The sequence below is a fragment of the Berghia stephanieae genome, chromosome 2, assembly GCF_034508935.2.
Source record: "Berghia stephanieae isolate SIO BIC M18660-M18661 chromosome 2, UCSD_Bste_1.3, whole genome shotgun sequence".
Taxonomy (NCBI): Eukaryota; Metazoa; Mollusca; class Gastropoda; order Nudibranchia; family Aeolidiidae; genus Berghia; species Berghia stephanieae.
Genome location: NC_088361.1, coordinates 73,706,344 through 73,723,911, shown reverse-complemented (window position 1 = coordinate 73,723,911; position 17,568 = coordinate 73,706,344). Strand labels below are relative to the sequence as shown.

At 35.5% G+C, this 17,568-nt stretch overlaps 1 protein-coding gene across 2 annotated transcripts in view; it reads right to left on the bottom strand.

The window, feature by feature from the left end:
• Nucleotides 1–8,816: 8,816 nt before the first annotated feature.
• LOC144965507 (uncharacterized) overlaps nt 8,817–17,568 on the bottom strand; it is a 43,310-nt gene continuing 34,558 nt past the window's right edge. Inside the window, exons 6-7 of one of the 2 annotated variants that reach the window (XR_013644033.1) lie at nt 14,685–16,650; nt 8,817–10,853 (exon numbers count right to left, since the gene is read on the bottom strand). Coding sequence is in view for 1 of the 2 variants with exons in the window: in XM_078900911.1 (XP_078757037.1) it covers nt 14,736–16,650 (1,915 nt within the window). In the remaining variant the exon portion in view is untranslated. Of the gene's footprint in view, nt 16,651–17,568 lie in introns of both variants that reach the window. The other variant, XM_078900911.1, reaches the window with a different exon arrangement.

Below are 17,568 nucleotides of genomic sequence, written 5' to 3'. Positions count from 1 at the left end.
AAGAGCATACCACCAATGTACTTAGTTTGAGATCACCTAAAAGTCTCATCCAGACACAAGCACAGGTCCCAACTAAGAGGAATACACTCAAATGTTTACCAATCATATAATATAATATGTAAACTAAACATAATACAATGCATGACAGAGAGATGGTTTACAAGGAAAAAAATATCATCTCCCAAAACTATAACTATACATTCGACTGTTTCCCTCCCAGTCAAGGAACTCCGACAAGGATCAGGACAAAACTAAGTAATCTCATTCCAAGACAATGACAGGAAACAATTGGAAAACAGGTATGGGGGGATAGAAGACACAGCATGTACTTCCCTGCCCACTATGGGAGGTCAGGATCCCCACCCAGGGACAAAGTATACGTCCATCATAAAAACCGTAAGTGGTAACAAAAGGCAGTCATGGCAACTCATTGAAACAGACAGGGTCATTCCATGTCAAGTGGACCCAATTTTCGAAAATTGGGAACCACACCCCTTTTGATTTTCCTGAGACTTGGCTCAATTAAAGATACTTATGAGACACAAAAAAAACCCAAATTTTCAGTTCACAATATGGATATTTGAATTTTTTAGAATTAAACAATATTTGTCTCAAACCGTGTCAAAATCACATTTGCTCGCAGGTCCATATTTAAGAAACTATAACATTTTTATTAACCAAGCGAAATCTCTCAAATATGATAATCCTGTATAACTTTTTGCATAGATTACAATTATTTGACAGAAAATGAGTTTTATTTTCAACTTTTGAAGTTATCTGCCCTTGAACATGACTGCATGATGTTTGGCAAAAAACCTGATTTTATTCAATATTTTTTTTTCATGACTTAAAGGATTACTTTCAGTCATTGATGATGTGTATCTCAACAAAAAACATATGGTCCAACATAATTATAGCAAAATATGGGTCTGGTACTATAATTTTTCAAACAATAACTCTTAGCGTAATAAGATGCTCATCAAAATCGCAAATTTTCGCCAACTTCAAAGCTAAAAATGGTCAATGCGGCTCTTGCAACACATTAAGGTCATATCAGCGCCAGTAAAAAGGAAGACAATGGGATAGTAAAAAGTTATAGAATTACAATAAAAGCACCAAGAAAAGGTAAGACAAAGGGGAATTGGTTCAAATGGGAAACATGTAGATTCCAAGAGCGACACTCTCTAAGTACTTAGTTTGAGATCACCTAAAAGTCTCATCCAGACACAAGCACAGGTCCCCACTAAGAGGGGCACACATAATATGTAAACAAAACGTTGAAACATAATACAGTGCATAACAGACAGATGATTTCAAGGAAAAAAATATAATCTCCCAAAACTAAGTATACATTTCACTGTTTCTCTCTCAGCCAGGGTATCCGATCAGAGCCAGGACACCAAGTAATCTCATCCCAAGACAAAGACAGAAAGCATGTTGAAAAACAGATATAGAGTTATAGACGACACATTAAGCACCTCCCTACCCACTACGGTAGGTCAGGAATCCCACCCAGAAATGGTCAAGATGTCGGCTGGGATTTTTTTCAAAATTTGATATATGTGCAGCTACACTATTTCTATAAGCACATGGAAGCTTCCTTGTATTTTGAGGTGTTTCATGGTATAAATCACCCGCAAAGAAGGTAAGTATCTCAATTCTTAAGTTACAAAGAGGCATAAATCAATTAATTATTTTGACCCCCAATATTGACTAATATTACACTACACAGGTAACAAACAGAGCTTAAACTATTTGGCTTATGACAAACTGTAAAAAACTAATGAATTCAATGCTTTCTATTTATTTATTTTGGAAAAAAAGGTGCGAAATAATACATTAACAGTTCACTAAATGTGGACTATACACTCATGAAGATATATCATGGTGGCATGAATGAAAAAAAAATATTCAGCTCCTTTAGATTTATCATTTTGTGCGTTGGAATGTTCTCCAGATAAAAGTAGCTTGTGAAAAAATGCAAGAAAGTTAAAGGAGAAACGACTTTTTGTCAAACCAGATTCCAAAAGAGGTAAAAGAATAGCAGATGAGATTAAAGTAAAGGTAATTGGATTTTATGACAATGATGCATATTTGTGGCTGTGTCCTGTAAATAAAGAACGTCTGTGTTTCAGTCACAATTGATGGGAAAAAACTAATGTGCAAGAGCGTTTGATACTTATTAATTAGAATAAACTGCATATTAGCTGTTCCTGGGGATAAATTTCACGAATCTGAATTAGTACGTAAAATGTGTACCTTTGAAAATCCGGCATGTATGCTTCATCATTGTGAAAAATGTCCTGTAACAAACAATCTGAAACCATTTCTTGATGATCTCTTTTCTCAACGATGTGCTTACATACAAACAGTGTCTGCAAAATGACACAGCTACTTTATTAACACTGGACGATACTGTTGAAAATATTACTGAAAAAATTAGGGGAACTGTGAAACAGTTAGCAGCTCGAGCAAGTCTACAGGCTCCATATGACGACCATATCTTATCTCCAAAAGAACTTTATGAATGGTGCTCAATACATACATGCATAAGATTCACGTATGTAACTTCTGAAGAAGTGGAAGCTAATTCTATACATTTTGAATTAGCACGGAGAATTCCTGGAACACAGTGTCATCATTGTTGTTTTAGACCAATATCTATTAAAATCTATCTTTTATAGTAGAATTTCTATGGATTATGGCACCAGCAATTCGTTTTATGGTATGAGTATGAGTGACAATGTAAACCAAATTTCTTTTCGAGTACGCATGTATGCCGCAGCGATTTATGTTTTGTTTTGTTTTTGTTTTTAAGGGTTTTACGGCGCTTGCAACACATTTAGGTTATATCAGCGCCAGTAAAAAGGAAGAAAATGGGGTAGTAAAAAGTTCTAGAATTACAATTAAAGCATCCAGAAAAAAGTAAGACAAAGGGGAACTGGGAACAAATAGGGATCAGATGTAGATTCCAAGAGCATATCTTCAATGTACTTAGTTTGAGATCACCAATAAGTCTCATCCGGACACATGCACGGCCCCCACTAAGAGGAACACACTCAAATGCTTACATTATAAATTATAACAAATATAATAATACATAACAGAGAGATGATTTACAAAGAAAAAAATATCATCTCCCAAAACAATAACTATGCATTTGACTGTCTTCCTCCCAGCCAGGACCCCGACCAGGGCCAGGACAAAACCAAGCAATCTCATTCCAAGACAAAGACAGAATGCAAGTTGGAAAACAATATAGGGGGATAGAAGACACAATAAGTACCTCCCTGCCCACTATGGGAGGTAGGAACCCCACCCAGGCAGCGATTTATGATCCGGAATGAAAGTGGTATATTGTTATTGTAGTTCACCTCTCTGAGGAAAATTCTGATGTCCTGATCAAATTCATGCACCCTGCACAGTCACAACATCTATACTAGCCACAAACTGAAAGAAATGCTTTCAGATTGTCTGTTCCAGGACATTTTCCACATCGATGAAGCATACATTTTGGATTTTCAATATTACACACTATTTTACTTTAAAATTCAGATTAGTGAATTTTATCCCCAGGAACAGCCAATATGATTCGTTTTGAATTTTGATGTACTTCACAAACACAAACTGAATGCATTCCATTTGATCCCTCAGTAATGCACCATTTGGGCCTAAGTTCACAGAATTTTGATATACACTGAGGGTAGGTACTTTAAAAAAAAATTCAGCATGCAGTTCATTCAAATTAATAAGTATCAAACGCTTTTGCACTTTAGTTTCCCCCCCCCCCCCCCCCCCCCATCAATCAAACATCATTTAACAAAACTAAGAATAAATCAATAAAATCAAGTGCCAATATGATGACACCGCACAAGAACACAGATGCACACATCTAGTTTTGATTATATGTAAGTCCACGAGATACTGCTGATGACTTTTAATGCCCAAATTATTACTTAAGCGCACCGAAATTTAAAAGCACTCATAATTAGTATATCCAAAGCTTGCGATATTAAAAACAAACAGATATTGCCAAAAATAATATCAAATTTGGTCTGATGTTTACAAAAACTGATTTTCAAATGAAAACAATAAAGTAAAAGAGACTGCTATTGTTTTCCCAGCTATTTCAACATATATTAAGACCATAAATTACATCCAAAATTTCCCCCATTGGAAAAGGCACTGCTTGATACCAGTTACAGTTAACCTCCAATGACCTCAGACAGATAGCTAATAGAGAAGGTTAATGGACCCTTGAGAGCTCCATCAACTGATTATCTTCTTTTGCTGTGGTTCATTCGAACTAGCACTGATTCCATACAGTGTAGTAAACATGTGTTCTGAATGGTCGGTAACAAGGCGGTCTCATTGGGAGGGGAAAAATATCAATACTAATATTGGTCGATAGTACGAGATGACGATAGTTGGGTATCAACTACCGATTATTGTTATAACGATGTCGCTAAACAGAGGTTTCACTAAAATGCATGTCGCTATTTTGGGTTTTTTATTACTAATAACATAAAGCAAAAAATCAGGACCAGAGGTCAATGTCGCTATCCAGGGGTTATCGTTATTCATGGGTGTCGTTATCCAGAGATTGCACTGTGCCTTTTCTCTAATCTCATCTGCTATTCTTATATCTTTTAGAATCTGATTCGGCAAAAGTCGTTTCTCCCTCTTTAACTCTCTTTCTTTTTTCACACGCTACTTTTTACTGAAGAACTTTCCAATGCACAAAATGACTATTTATTTTTTCATTCATGCCACCATGATATCTCTTCATGAGTGTATAGTTAACACTTATTGAACTGTTAACCCTCTCCTTATCATCCATAGGAAAATCGTCACATTCATTACGATACAACCAACAATTTTATCATTCTGATTTCTTTTGGATATCACAAAATTTAAAGAAAATTTGTTGTGATATTATAGAGCTCATTTTGCTGAAAAAAGTGTGTATAGAATGTACTGTTGGATTTCTGTTAGCGTAAGAAAATTATATTTTTGTGTTGGGTGGGTGTGATGTTTTGGGGGAAACTCTGAAAATGGGTGGTAAGGAGAGAGTTAATGTATTATTTCGCACATTTTTCAAAAACAAATAAATTGAAAGCATTTAATTCATTAGCTTTTAACAGTTACTCATATAAGCCAGATATTTTTAGCTTTGTTTGTTGGCTGTGTTGTGTAATATAGAGTCGATATTGGGGGTCAAATTAATTGTTACACCGCTTTGTAACTTAAGAATTGAGATATTTAGCTTCTTTGCAGGTGATTTTTTACCATGAAGCACCTCAAAATACAAGGAAAGCTTCTATGTGTCTATAGAAATAGTGTATCTGCACAATATATCAAATTTTGAAAAAAATCCCCACCGACATCTTTGACCGTTTTCAGCCCCGAAGTTGGTGAAAATTTGCAATTTTGGTGAGTGTAGCATTATACAAGGAGTTATTGTTAGAAAAATTATAGTGCCAGACCCATATTTCTGCTAGTATGTTGGACCTATGTTATTTATTCATATACTCATTATCAATGACCAAAAATAAACCATTAAAGTCATGAAAAAAAAAATATTGAAAAAATTTGTGGGTTCTTTTTTTTTGGCCAAACAGCACGCAGAGCCATGTTCTAAATGTTGAACAAAAATTTCATTTTCCTTCAAATAATTGTAATCTATGCTAAAAGTTGTACAGGCTTACCAAATTTGAGAGATTTAGCTTGATTAATAAAAAAGTTATAGCCTCTCAAAAATGGACCCGCGAGCAAATTTGATTTTGACACGATTTGAGACAAAATTTCGAAAAAAATGTATCAAATTCAAATATCCATATTCTGAACCAAAAATTTGGTTTTCTTCATGTCCTATATTTGGCCAAGTTTGAGGAAAATCAAAATGGGTGTGGTTCCCACCTATGGTCCACTTGACGTCGAATGGCCCCACAGGGAAAGAGGGTGGGGTGGAGAAAGGGATGGGTACATCCTCCTCCTACGCTCTTTTTGTTTTTGTTTTTTTTGGTAGTTTTTAAAGGGTTTTACGGAGCTTGCAACACCTTTAGATAATATCAGCACCAGTAAAACGGAAGAAAGGATAGTAAAAAGTTCTAGAATTACAATTAAAGCACCAAAGAAAAAGTAAGACAACGGGGAATTGGTTTCAAATACGGAACAGATGTAGATTTCAAGAACATACTCCCATCAGTTTGAGATCACCTAAATGTCTCATCCTGATACAAGCACATGTCCCCACTAAGAGGAACACACTCAAATGTCAACAAATCATATTTTAAAAAATATGGCGCATAACATTTACAATAAAACAATATCTCCAAAAACTCTAACCATACATTTGACGCTTTCCCTCCCCTCTAGGGTAGCAGGTCAGGGCAGGAGAAAACCAAGTAATCTCAATCCAAGACAAAGACAGAAAGCATGTTGGAAAACCGATATTGGGGAATAGAAGACAAGTGCCTTCCTGCCCACTACGGGAGGTCAGGAACCCCACATAGTCCTCTTGCAGTGACGTTGACACAGTGCTGGAAGCAGGGAAGGAAAGACCGACCACAAGATGTGGTCATAAATAATCATCGATAAAGACAGTCATTTTGATAACCAAATGTTGTTTACAGAAGTGTGAAGTGTGCTTGAAATCAGGTATGAAGTCAAGGTTTGCACCTGTATTCTTTCTCTGTGACTTTCTTGATTTCACATAATATGAGTCTTGGAACAAGTCTATTTTGCATTACATACCTGCACTCTGAACCAAAAAGCTCAGATATTAAACAAGGTTTCAAAACCATAAGACTTCATCTTCAACTTAATTGTCAAGAATAGAGTCGGAACCAGTTCATATAAAAAGAGGATGGCATAAACATGTACACCCATCACAAGTCAAAAAACAATAATCACACTCACAAGCTTCTTTACTACTCGTCCTATATCTAAGGCATAGTACGACTATTGGGCAGAAAAAAGGTTTGTTTAACCTAAAATTATTTCTAAAGAAAAAAAAAGCTAAAACATCTCTTTTTAATAGGCCACTGGAAATTCCAAGCCAGCAATAGGGTGTATAACAGAATGTAAACATTTGAAAACTCAAAAGTAAAAACGATATTTTTATAGTAATATAAGTACAATCTGGCTTATGCACACTCTGTTTGATCCCCGAGGACAGTGCTTATAATTGGGGACCACTGTAATCTCATTCCAAGAAAAAGACAGAAAGCAAATTGGAAAAGATATAAGGCGATAGAAGACACAGCAAATGACCTCTCTGTCCACTACGGGAAGTCAAAAAGCCAACCCAGATAGAAAGCCATCCTCCAATTGTTTAGCAAGATAATCTTAAACAGTTAAAAAAGTGATTGATGTTAATAGTTTTCTATAAAGCAGAAAGCTTAATACAACCAAAGCAAATTATGAGCTTTGTATAGTCATTATTCTTTGATTCAAAACACCCTTCGTGCTAAACATTTAATTATCTAAACTGGGCAATTGTTTATTAGTTTTTAAGATTTTATGCGCCAGTAAAAAGGTAGAAAATAGGATAGTCAAAAACTCTAGAATAAGGACAAAAAGGTGAATTAGTTTAAATAGGGAACAGATGTAGAATCTAAGAGCATACCATCAATGTGCTTTATTTGAGATCACCTAAAAGTCTCATCCAGACACCAACACAGGATCCCACGAAAAGGAACACACTCAAATGTTTACAAGATATGTTCAAAACAAAAAAATATATCTGTCAATACATAACAGAGAGATGATATACCTGTTTCATTTTCCGCCAAGGACTCCAGCAAGGGGCAGAACAAAACCAAGCAATCCCATTCCAATACAAAGACAGAAAGCAACTCAAAAAAAAAAACTGTTATAGGGGGATAGAAGACACAGTAAGCAACCCCCTGCCCACCATGTCAGGGAAAAGGTCCCACCCAGCATACTGGGCAAAATGAGAAGAAGAAAAATGATGGTGATGATAGATTGAGCGATATTACACAAAGAAGCACCGAAGAGGCAAGACACAATGTGATGAATATTAAAGCAAGAGAAAAGGCATAGCAATCTAAGCACAACACAAAGCATTCATCAAATGATACATTTGTTCATTTGTCAACATAATGTAGAAAATTGGTCCAGCTATATATAATCTTTCAACAGATTTAAGAAAAGTAATATTTATAAAATTCAAGCTTCATAATCATGTTAGACGTAACCAACAGCAACTCATTTGACCAGGAACTAAAAAACAAGTTAGTTCTTTCACCATGATCCTGAATGTCTACAGTCTTTGAAACAAAAGGTCAATCTGCCTTTATCAATGGAGGGTGACCCCACGATACATTATCCTATGAACAAAATGTAAAAAGTAAAAACAACAAACATTTTTTAAAAGAGTCCCAAAAACAAATGAGTGATATTTATGTTAACCCCTTCAAATTCCCCTTCTGTTATGTCTCTCTTATTATATCTATAAAATTCAAGCTTCATAATCATGTTAGACGTAACCAACAGCAACTCATTTGACCAGGAACTAAAAAACAAGTTAGTTCTTTCACCATGATCTTGGATGTCTACAGTTCTTGACATAAAAGGCCAATCTGCCTTTATCAATGGAGGGTGACACCACTAAACATTATCCAATGAACAAAATGTAAAAAGTAAAAACAACAAACATTTTTTAAAGAGTCTCAAAAACAAATGAGTGATCTTTATGTTAACCCCTTCAAATTCCCCTTCTGTTATGTCCCCCCCCCCCCCCCCCCCCAAAAAAAAAAAAAAAAAAAATAATCTACCATAAGAGCCTGAAAGAAATGACCAATCTTTTAATTTACCAAATACATTATGAGAGGCCAATATCCTTTTTCATATTACATGATACAATAATAATTGAATACCGTAAATTTAAAAAAATAAAGCATGAAAACACATCAACGAATATGTAAAATCTTCATTACATAAGGTATAATACTCATTGCTCCAGGGAAGGAATGGCTCGGTCATCAATGAGTTTTCTAACCTTCTAGGCGGCATGGCTGGTTATTAGTTCTAATTGTGCATTATCCTCCAGCATTCAAGCATTCTCCACAGATGCCAACTTAAAATTTGGATCATTGGAATTTCAGACACCACTTGGAGGAATTTCAATACCAAAAGAGGTATTTCCGCACACAAGAAAAGGGAATTGGGATGGTAATTCGCATTCCTATAGTTCTAAATAACTAATTAAAACTATATTATGACTTGTAAACACAATGTGAAAGACCATCCCAAAGTCTCTTTATCTCAAATAAAGTAAAGCTCCAAAAACTAATGGTGGTGATTGAAGCAGACGAGGTAATGATGATACATGGGTGGTGGTTCTGGTAGTATTGATAGTAATAATGATGTGGTGACGGTTGTCGTAGTAGAGGTATGGAGTTGATGTGGTGATGGTGTTAGTTGTAAAAGTGGTGGTAGGAGTGGTGGTGGTGGTGGTGGTAGTAGTAGTAGTAGTAGTAGTAGTAGTAGTAGTAGTAGTAGTAGTAGTAGTAGTAGTAGTAGTAGTAGTAGTAGTAGTAGTAGTAGTAGTCGTAGTAGTAATAGATAGAATGTGATGGTGTTTGTAGTGGTAATGGTAGTGAAGCTGATGTGTTGTGGTAGTGATGATGAAGTGGTGACTGTGGTTGGAATAGGAGTGGTAGCGATCATAATGATGCTGAGGTGGTGGTAGTGGTGTTGGTTGTAGTAGTGGTAGTGATGATGATGCTGTGTTTGTGGAAGTAATAGTTGTGGTAGAGATAATAATAAAGTGGTGGTATTTGTTGTAGTACTTGTAGGGAGGAGATGTGGTGGTGGTTTAAGTACTATTAGTAGTGATGATGACGTGGTGGAGTGGTTGTAGAAGTAGTGACAGTGATGATGATGTGGCGGTGGTGGTGGTGGTTGTAGTAGTAGAGGTAGTGATGATGATGAGGGGTGGTGTTTATATCGAGATCTGCCTACTGGTAAAATTTATGTCGATATGCGTGATCCTTATTTACTAACATTATATAGCAAAACATTCGAAATTTTGATGACATGTCGATATAAGTGTGATATTGATATAAAAGTTGTCGATATATCCGCTGTGCACTGTATTTATTATTACTTGCATACAAAGAATATTTCATATCAATAGAAAAAATATTTGTAATATTAATGGAATCGTTTTCAAGTTCATTTACTTTCTATTTCCCCCTTGAAAATTATTTTTTAAAATCCAATTTATGTGTCAACCTTTTATAACTATAGCAGTCCAAACTCATAACAGAACCAGTGATGTAATTACACCAGGAGAGAGTAAATAGTTTATGACTGTTTCTGCCAGAAAACATGTAGGTAATTTAATTTCTACGACATAATGAGGAAGTTGTCCTTCGAGTCATCCTTACCTTGTAATTAAAATCAAACTTGAAAAAGTAAATATTTTTTAAAAGGCAGTATTAATTAGAGATTCACTATTTTCAATTATTGCACAATCTGTTTTTGTTTGTTTGTTTGTTGCTTTAGGTCTCTTCCAACACAATTGAGGTTATATGAGAGACCGCTGAAACAAAAAAACAAGCAATCCAACAAAAATAGTACAAATGTAAATCAAAATCATAACCTAAAGATATAAGCTAAATTATAAATAACCAAGAACAAACAGGCAGAAGATTTACAGAAAAAAAAATATCCCCTGTCAAAAATACAATCACAAACCAAAGAAGCAGGATAGGCTAGTAAAGAGAAGAAGAAACAACATCACTATCGGATCGTACACCCATGCGAACATCATAGGTATATGATTCAAGGGTGATGCTCCCATCAAACCACCCGCGCACAATCTGTAAGTAGAAAAAAAAATACAAACGAATTAACAAGTGTTGTAATAAACCATTGCACAAAAGGAAATACATTAGAAAAGAGAGACTAGAATACATAGTGAATTAATAAACACATCAAAATTGTCTTTGTATATTTCCATTATATCTGTAATAAAATTATTGAAAAGTTGAGTTGTAAAAAACATAGACTGTCTTTTTACAAATAAATGTAACAAATGAGTCAGTGTGATCATTGATGTAAACAAAGGTGAGCTGGAATAGTGATAAAACTATTCTTAGGCAAATAACGGCATTTAATAGGCAAACATTAAAAGTCGTTAAAAATGGAAAATAAAATAAAAAGACATTTATATAAAATGTAATGGTAATGCATGAAAATGAAAAAAGTTTGTACAAATTTGAAGTGTAAAGTGAGACACAATCACGAGATGATATACATTCATAAATCCAGAATCAATAAGCTAGTGCTCAGTACTAAAAAAAAAAAAACATGTCAAGCCACTTGTTTATCAAGAGACAAGGTAAAATGTCTGTCAATGTAAATGATGGATAAGATGACTTTTTATCCTTTCACTGATGTATAGGGAAATGATGCTTCTAAATTTTTGAAGGTACAGTCCGTTTGATAAAAAAGTGAAGGATAACATAATATAATAACTTAGTAACTTAGCGGCATTTCATCACGGAATCCTGTATCACAAATCAAAGGATCCACCATCTTCTAAAGCTTTGGTTTGTGATTTTATATTGCTACTTTATTTCAATAATTCTCAACAGTCCAGTTAGTAAAATTACTGCTTTTTCTGAAAACGCCAATTTGAACGCAAATTTCAGAAGTTTTGAATGAAAAGGCTGAAACGATTTTCAAAGTCACAGAGCAAACAATGAACCAAACAAAAATAGAAAATTTACCTTTAATAATGTGGTCTGTTAAGTTGATTCTTGATTCTGTTGAATTTTACTTCAGTCAATATTCACAGTGGTCACCTATTTTGACTCAAACAAATGTTCATGCATTTCACAAAATTGTCCAAAGCTTGCTGACAAACATCAGTAAAAATTTCCTGGATGACAGGGCTGATTTCATTCTTTAGTTCCATGTTTTCAGGTGAATTTTCATACACTTTAATTTTCAACCTGTTGTTTTGGACATTTTTCGACAACATTTTGAAACCATTTAATGCGATCAGCCCACTGCTGTTTGCAATAGTAATGGATGTTCTCACAGAACACATTCGGTGTGAGCCACCATGGAACATGATGTATGCGGATGACGTAGTACTTTTAAATGATAGAAAAATGAGGCGGAAGAGGAGCTGGAGAACTGGAGACGGCTATTAGAAAGGAGGGGATTAATGGTAAGCAGATCGAAGATAGAATATTTGTGCATCGGACAACAGAGAACAGGACCACCAATAAAGATAGAAAGAGGATGTGCCAGAGAAAACCAATTCAAATACTAATTGTTTTGTTTTTAAGGGTTTTACGGCGCTTCCAACACATTTAGGTTATATCAGCGCCAGTAAAAAGGAAGAAAATGGGATAGTATAAAGTTATAGAATTACAATTAAAGCACCCAAAACAAGTAAGACGTAGGGGAACTAGGAACAAATAGGGATCAGATGTAGATTCCAAGAGCATACCACCAATGTACTTAGTTTGAGATCACCTTTAAGTCTCATCCGGACACAAGCACAAAATCCAACAAAGAGGAATACACTCAAATGCTTACATTATACATTGAAAATAACAATTATAATAATACATAACAGAGAGATGATTTACAAGGAAAAAAACATCATCTCCCAAAACAATAACTATGCATTTGACTGTTTCCCTCCGAGCTAGGACTCCCGGCCAGGGCCAGGATAAAACCAAGTAATCTCATTCCAAGACAAAGACAGAAAGCATGTTGGAAAACAGTTATAAGGGGCTAGAAGACACAGTATGTACCCCCCTGCCCACTATGGGAGGTCAGGAACCCCACCCAGTAATCAAATACTAAGGAACAACTGTACAAGGAGATGGGGGCAAAGAGATGGAGGTAAAGAAGAGGATCCAGGCAGGCTGGAATAATCGGAGGAAGGTAACGAGTGTGACAAACGAATTTCCGCAAAGCTGAACAGAAAAATATATACATCTGTTGTAAGACCAGCAATGTTGTATGGATTAGAGAGCAGCTACAACAATGAAACAAGTTGAGGTGGCAGAAATGAGGATGTTGAGATGGTCACTGGGCTGGACAAGAAAAGATAATGTGAGAAATGAATGAATTTGAATGTTGACTGAAGTGAAGAATTTATCAACAAAGATGAGAGAAGATAGATTGAAATGGTTCGGATATGTTAAGAGATGAGAGTATGTGTGAAGGAAAGTATTGGATATACAATTAGCGGGAAAGAGAAAAAAAAGGGATGTCCAAAGACCAAACGGTTGGATAGGGTAAAGGACAGTATGAAAGAACTGGACCTGGAGGAAGAGGATGCTATGAACCAAGATGCTTGGATATGTGGCATCCATTATGGCAACCCTGCAAAATGAGGGATAAGCTGAAAGAAGAAGAGTGAAAAAGCGTGACCTTCACTGTTTGGGTCCTTTCATGAAAACAGCAACTGAAATAGACTGGAATGCTTAAGCGAATAAAACTTTAGATAATTTCCAATCGTTTGATACATTGTGTGCTGAAATGTTTTAATTCATTGACAAGATATCTCAATTTACAATCCTACCTTTTTTATCAAACACCCTGTATGAGATTTTAAAAACCATAAAGTTCAGGTTGAGCTCAGACTCTGATTTCATGGCCTTACACTGTTTTCAGATCATATCAGATCCAAATATCATAAGATTCCAAGGGTAATCTATCCATGTGATTAAGCTGAGATTACTTGAAAAGTAGCATCTGGACTCCGTCAAATGATTTCCACAAATTAATTCACTCAAATCTTACAACATATTTATTTGAAAAAATACAATTTCAAAGAGAAATGATTAGAAAGTCCATTTAAGTCTAGTTAAACTATCTGTTGTATTCAGAATATCAAAATTATAAAACCTACACAATTAGCAAGCATAAAAAATATGACTTAGGCTAAAAATTATATTGTTTTGTTTGAAGAGCATTTCTTTACAAAACTATGTCCAAGCAATATAAACAGAAGTAATGTCATTTATCATCCTTTGGACAACATGAGGGATCTTGTTTAATGGATTATCTATATTCCATTATGGAATGCCTAGGCGACGGTATATTATGGCACAGTTAATGTGCATAAATCTTTTATCATATAATTGAAAATTCATAAAGCACACTTAATTTTTCTTTAAAAATATGTAGCAAGAAACTATTATCTGCAAAAAAACATCTTTAAAAATATTTTTTTTAAAATTCATACACAAAAAATTATGATCAGAATGGAATGCTTTAAAATGTCAATGAATAATTGAGAATAACATTTTTTAGACCAATAAATGATTTGCAAAAGTTAGAGAATAAATGAAACCTCAATTCAGAACATGTGTTTAAATTTTAATTACTATAATAAAGGAGAAAAATTGCCTCTTAAGCATCAAAGTCGTCAATTCTCTACATGAAACCCATTTTAATTTTTAGAAAACATTCCATTATCAGTAATATGCTCTACTTTTGAAAAATAATTATAATTTTTATATTCGTGCACAATAAATTTATAGATGGCGATCCGGGAGACATATACAATCCTGTATAACAGTCAAATATACTAAGCTTTATTTAAATGACACCTTCATGAATAACAATATTTTAATTGTTGTCAACAAGAATCTCAGATATTTTGGCAAATTATGACATACCTGTGCCGCTACCATATATCTAAACATTGTCTTATCTTGAATATCTATCTGTTATGCAGATTGATTGAAGACAGCGTATCTTCCAGCCAAAGTGGAATTGCTATCTAATGTATCAAAGGCTGAATCATTTGAAGATAAAGAAGGCAACTGAGGAATACTATTACTTTCTGTGGAGGGAGTAAAAGACAATTGACTACTCTTCTGAACCTTGTGTTGCAATTTACGAAGCAACTCTGAGGCAGGATTATCCAACGAAAGGCTAGATAAAGAGTGATGAATTATTTCATGAGGGACATCACTGGCTGATGATCCCCCACACAAATAAGGCTGAAGCCACGTGGCTGTAGAGGAAGAGATATTATCATCCATCTTTCCATTGTTGTTGGTGTTGCTGAGACTGATAGAGGCACATGGTGACGTTAACAAGGCAGAAGAAGTGGGTGTCAAGGACTGTTGATCAAATGACTTTTTATCCAAAAAAGAAACAGGGGAAGATTTCTTCTTATCCAAATTAATCACACTGGATGATGGTAGAGATTCTAATTTCTTTGAGGATGGAGTAGTACATATGCTGGCTTCTGACAGGGCAGGACTGGAATCACGACTTAAATCAATGGTCAGTCGTAAAGAGGACAGTTGGTGGTCACTTTTTGGAGAGGAGGATGAAACAGGGCTGGCACGAGAATCTTTTATTTTCTTCTGTCTTAACAGATGTCGTTCTTTTACTTTGTACTCAAGAGTAGAATGGGGCACACCATAAAAGCTTCCTGCTCTATGCACACTCATTTCTCCACTTTGAACTGCTCGGACTGCATCCATAAGGAGCTGTGAGTTGTATTTGCGGTACTGTCCACGCTTGGGACGAGTTTTTTTAACATTTGGTGGAGATGAGCCAATATCTAGGGAAGATTTCTTGGTAGGCGAAGGACTGGATTTAGAAGATTTTATCCCTTCCTTTTTCAAACGTTTTGGGGGAGAACATCTATAGTCATTGTCAAAATGACTTGTTGAAGCAGATTCATTCTTAAATGCCTTGACAGCTAAACTGGGGATGGAACTGAAATAACTGTGTGACAGGCCTGATTTTGATCGCTGCCTGTTGTTTGTAAAATTTGGAGAACTGGGACAAGAGTTTTCATCAGAGCTATCATCTTTAAGTTTTACCTTTTCAGCAATTGACTTCACTATGATATCCTTTAGAGTGCTGCCAATTCTGCTACATTCATTGACCTTTCCAAAATGTCTGAGTTGAAGCTTATTCTCTGGTAAAACATTAAAAAAATTATGCCCATTATTCAAATCAGTAAGATGTTTATTGTCACGATAACCTATTGGCAACAATGATGGAGGAAAAGGCATGAAAGGAGTCCAAGGTGAATTGGGCATAATTTCCTTGTCCTCTGATCCAACATCTGTCATTGAGATACAGCCTTTTCTGTGACGTTTTTTAACCTCTGAAAATTTTTCACGTACCAACTTTCGTACAACATTGATGAGAATTGGCATTTTGAGCTGACTGACATGAGCAGGACGAGGTTGCGACTTATTTGCACCATCAAGGTTGTGCATACGCCGAACTTGGGTTAAGTGGAGTTCTTTTAATAAAGCTGAGTCATGGGCTAAGAATGCAGGATGCATCAGATGTGAATTCAAAAGAAAATTTTGAAAAGGAAACGGATATTGAAAATCTGTATAATCTAAACACTGGTGATTCTTCTCTTGTGAATCCATTCTTGGTAATTGACTCAAAAACATGTTGTAAAAATCTGCAGCCTCTGACGCAAGTGCACCTGCATTATTTTCAGAAAAGTAACTGTCTGGTTCTTTTTTGATAACCTTATTATCCATTTTCTCTTGATGCATCAGAGATAAAGCACCTCTCATACAATCTTTCTTATCTATGTTCTTGGAAGAAGGCGTAGTCTTAAATGCTTGAGACAGAGTTGGTAGCTGCTGCCTTGAGGTACTAAAATAGAGAGGAGATACATGGAATAAGTTACATAAACGCCAGCTTTATAAATACAAGAGGGGGGAGAAGAGAGAAAGAGAGAGAGAGAGAGGGGGGGGGAGAAAGAGAGAGGGGGGGGGGAGAGAGGGAGAGAGAGGGGGGGGGAGAAGAGAGAGAGGGGGGGGGGGGGGGGAGAAGAGAGAAAGAGAGAGAGAGAGAACACGATCTTAATCTTTCTGCATCAAAGCACAAGCTTTCCCTCTTATAACTTGTTACATGAAAATAATATAATATAATGGAGTATGATGAGCATGATGTAGCAATGACTATCCCGCACAAAACTTTGGGCCTCTTTTTCGCTCACAAGTGCCCAAATTCGCGACAAAATATGGGACGAAGCTACATGCTATTTATAAAAATTAATTACGACGCTGTTTATAATTGAATATGACTGAAAGTTGGCACAAAGTTAGAAAAGAGGTCATTTTAGATTATGTCAAGCGACAAAACTCGTACGATTACCAGAAGATCGTTAAAAATAGATTTTTACTCTTTGGAGTACAATATTTCTAAAACTACAAAGAGGAGAGATTTTGTCGCTCAGAAGGTTATATATGCACATTTCTTCTATTTATATTTCAAATTTCATTCGATTATGATAAGTACTTTTCCCGTATTCTCACAAAACATCAACCCAATTTGCATTTCAATGAGTGAAAATATGGAGACGGCCATTTTGCTCCACCATCGAGCGACACGAAAATGACGTGAACAAGGCAAGGCTGCCAGATGGCCAGACTTTAACCTGACTAAATTCGACTTCAAAAGTGGCTAAATAGAAAATCATATGGCTTTCAATATTAAGACTGGCCCACTTAAAATGAACTAAATTTTAACAAAACAGAAAATTGAATAGACTAGGATAAATGTCACTGA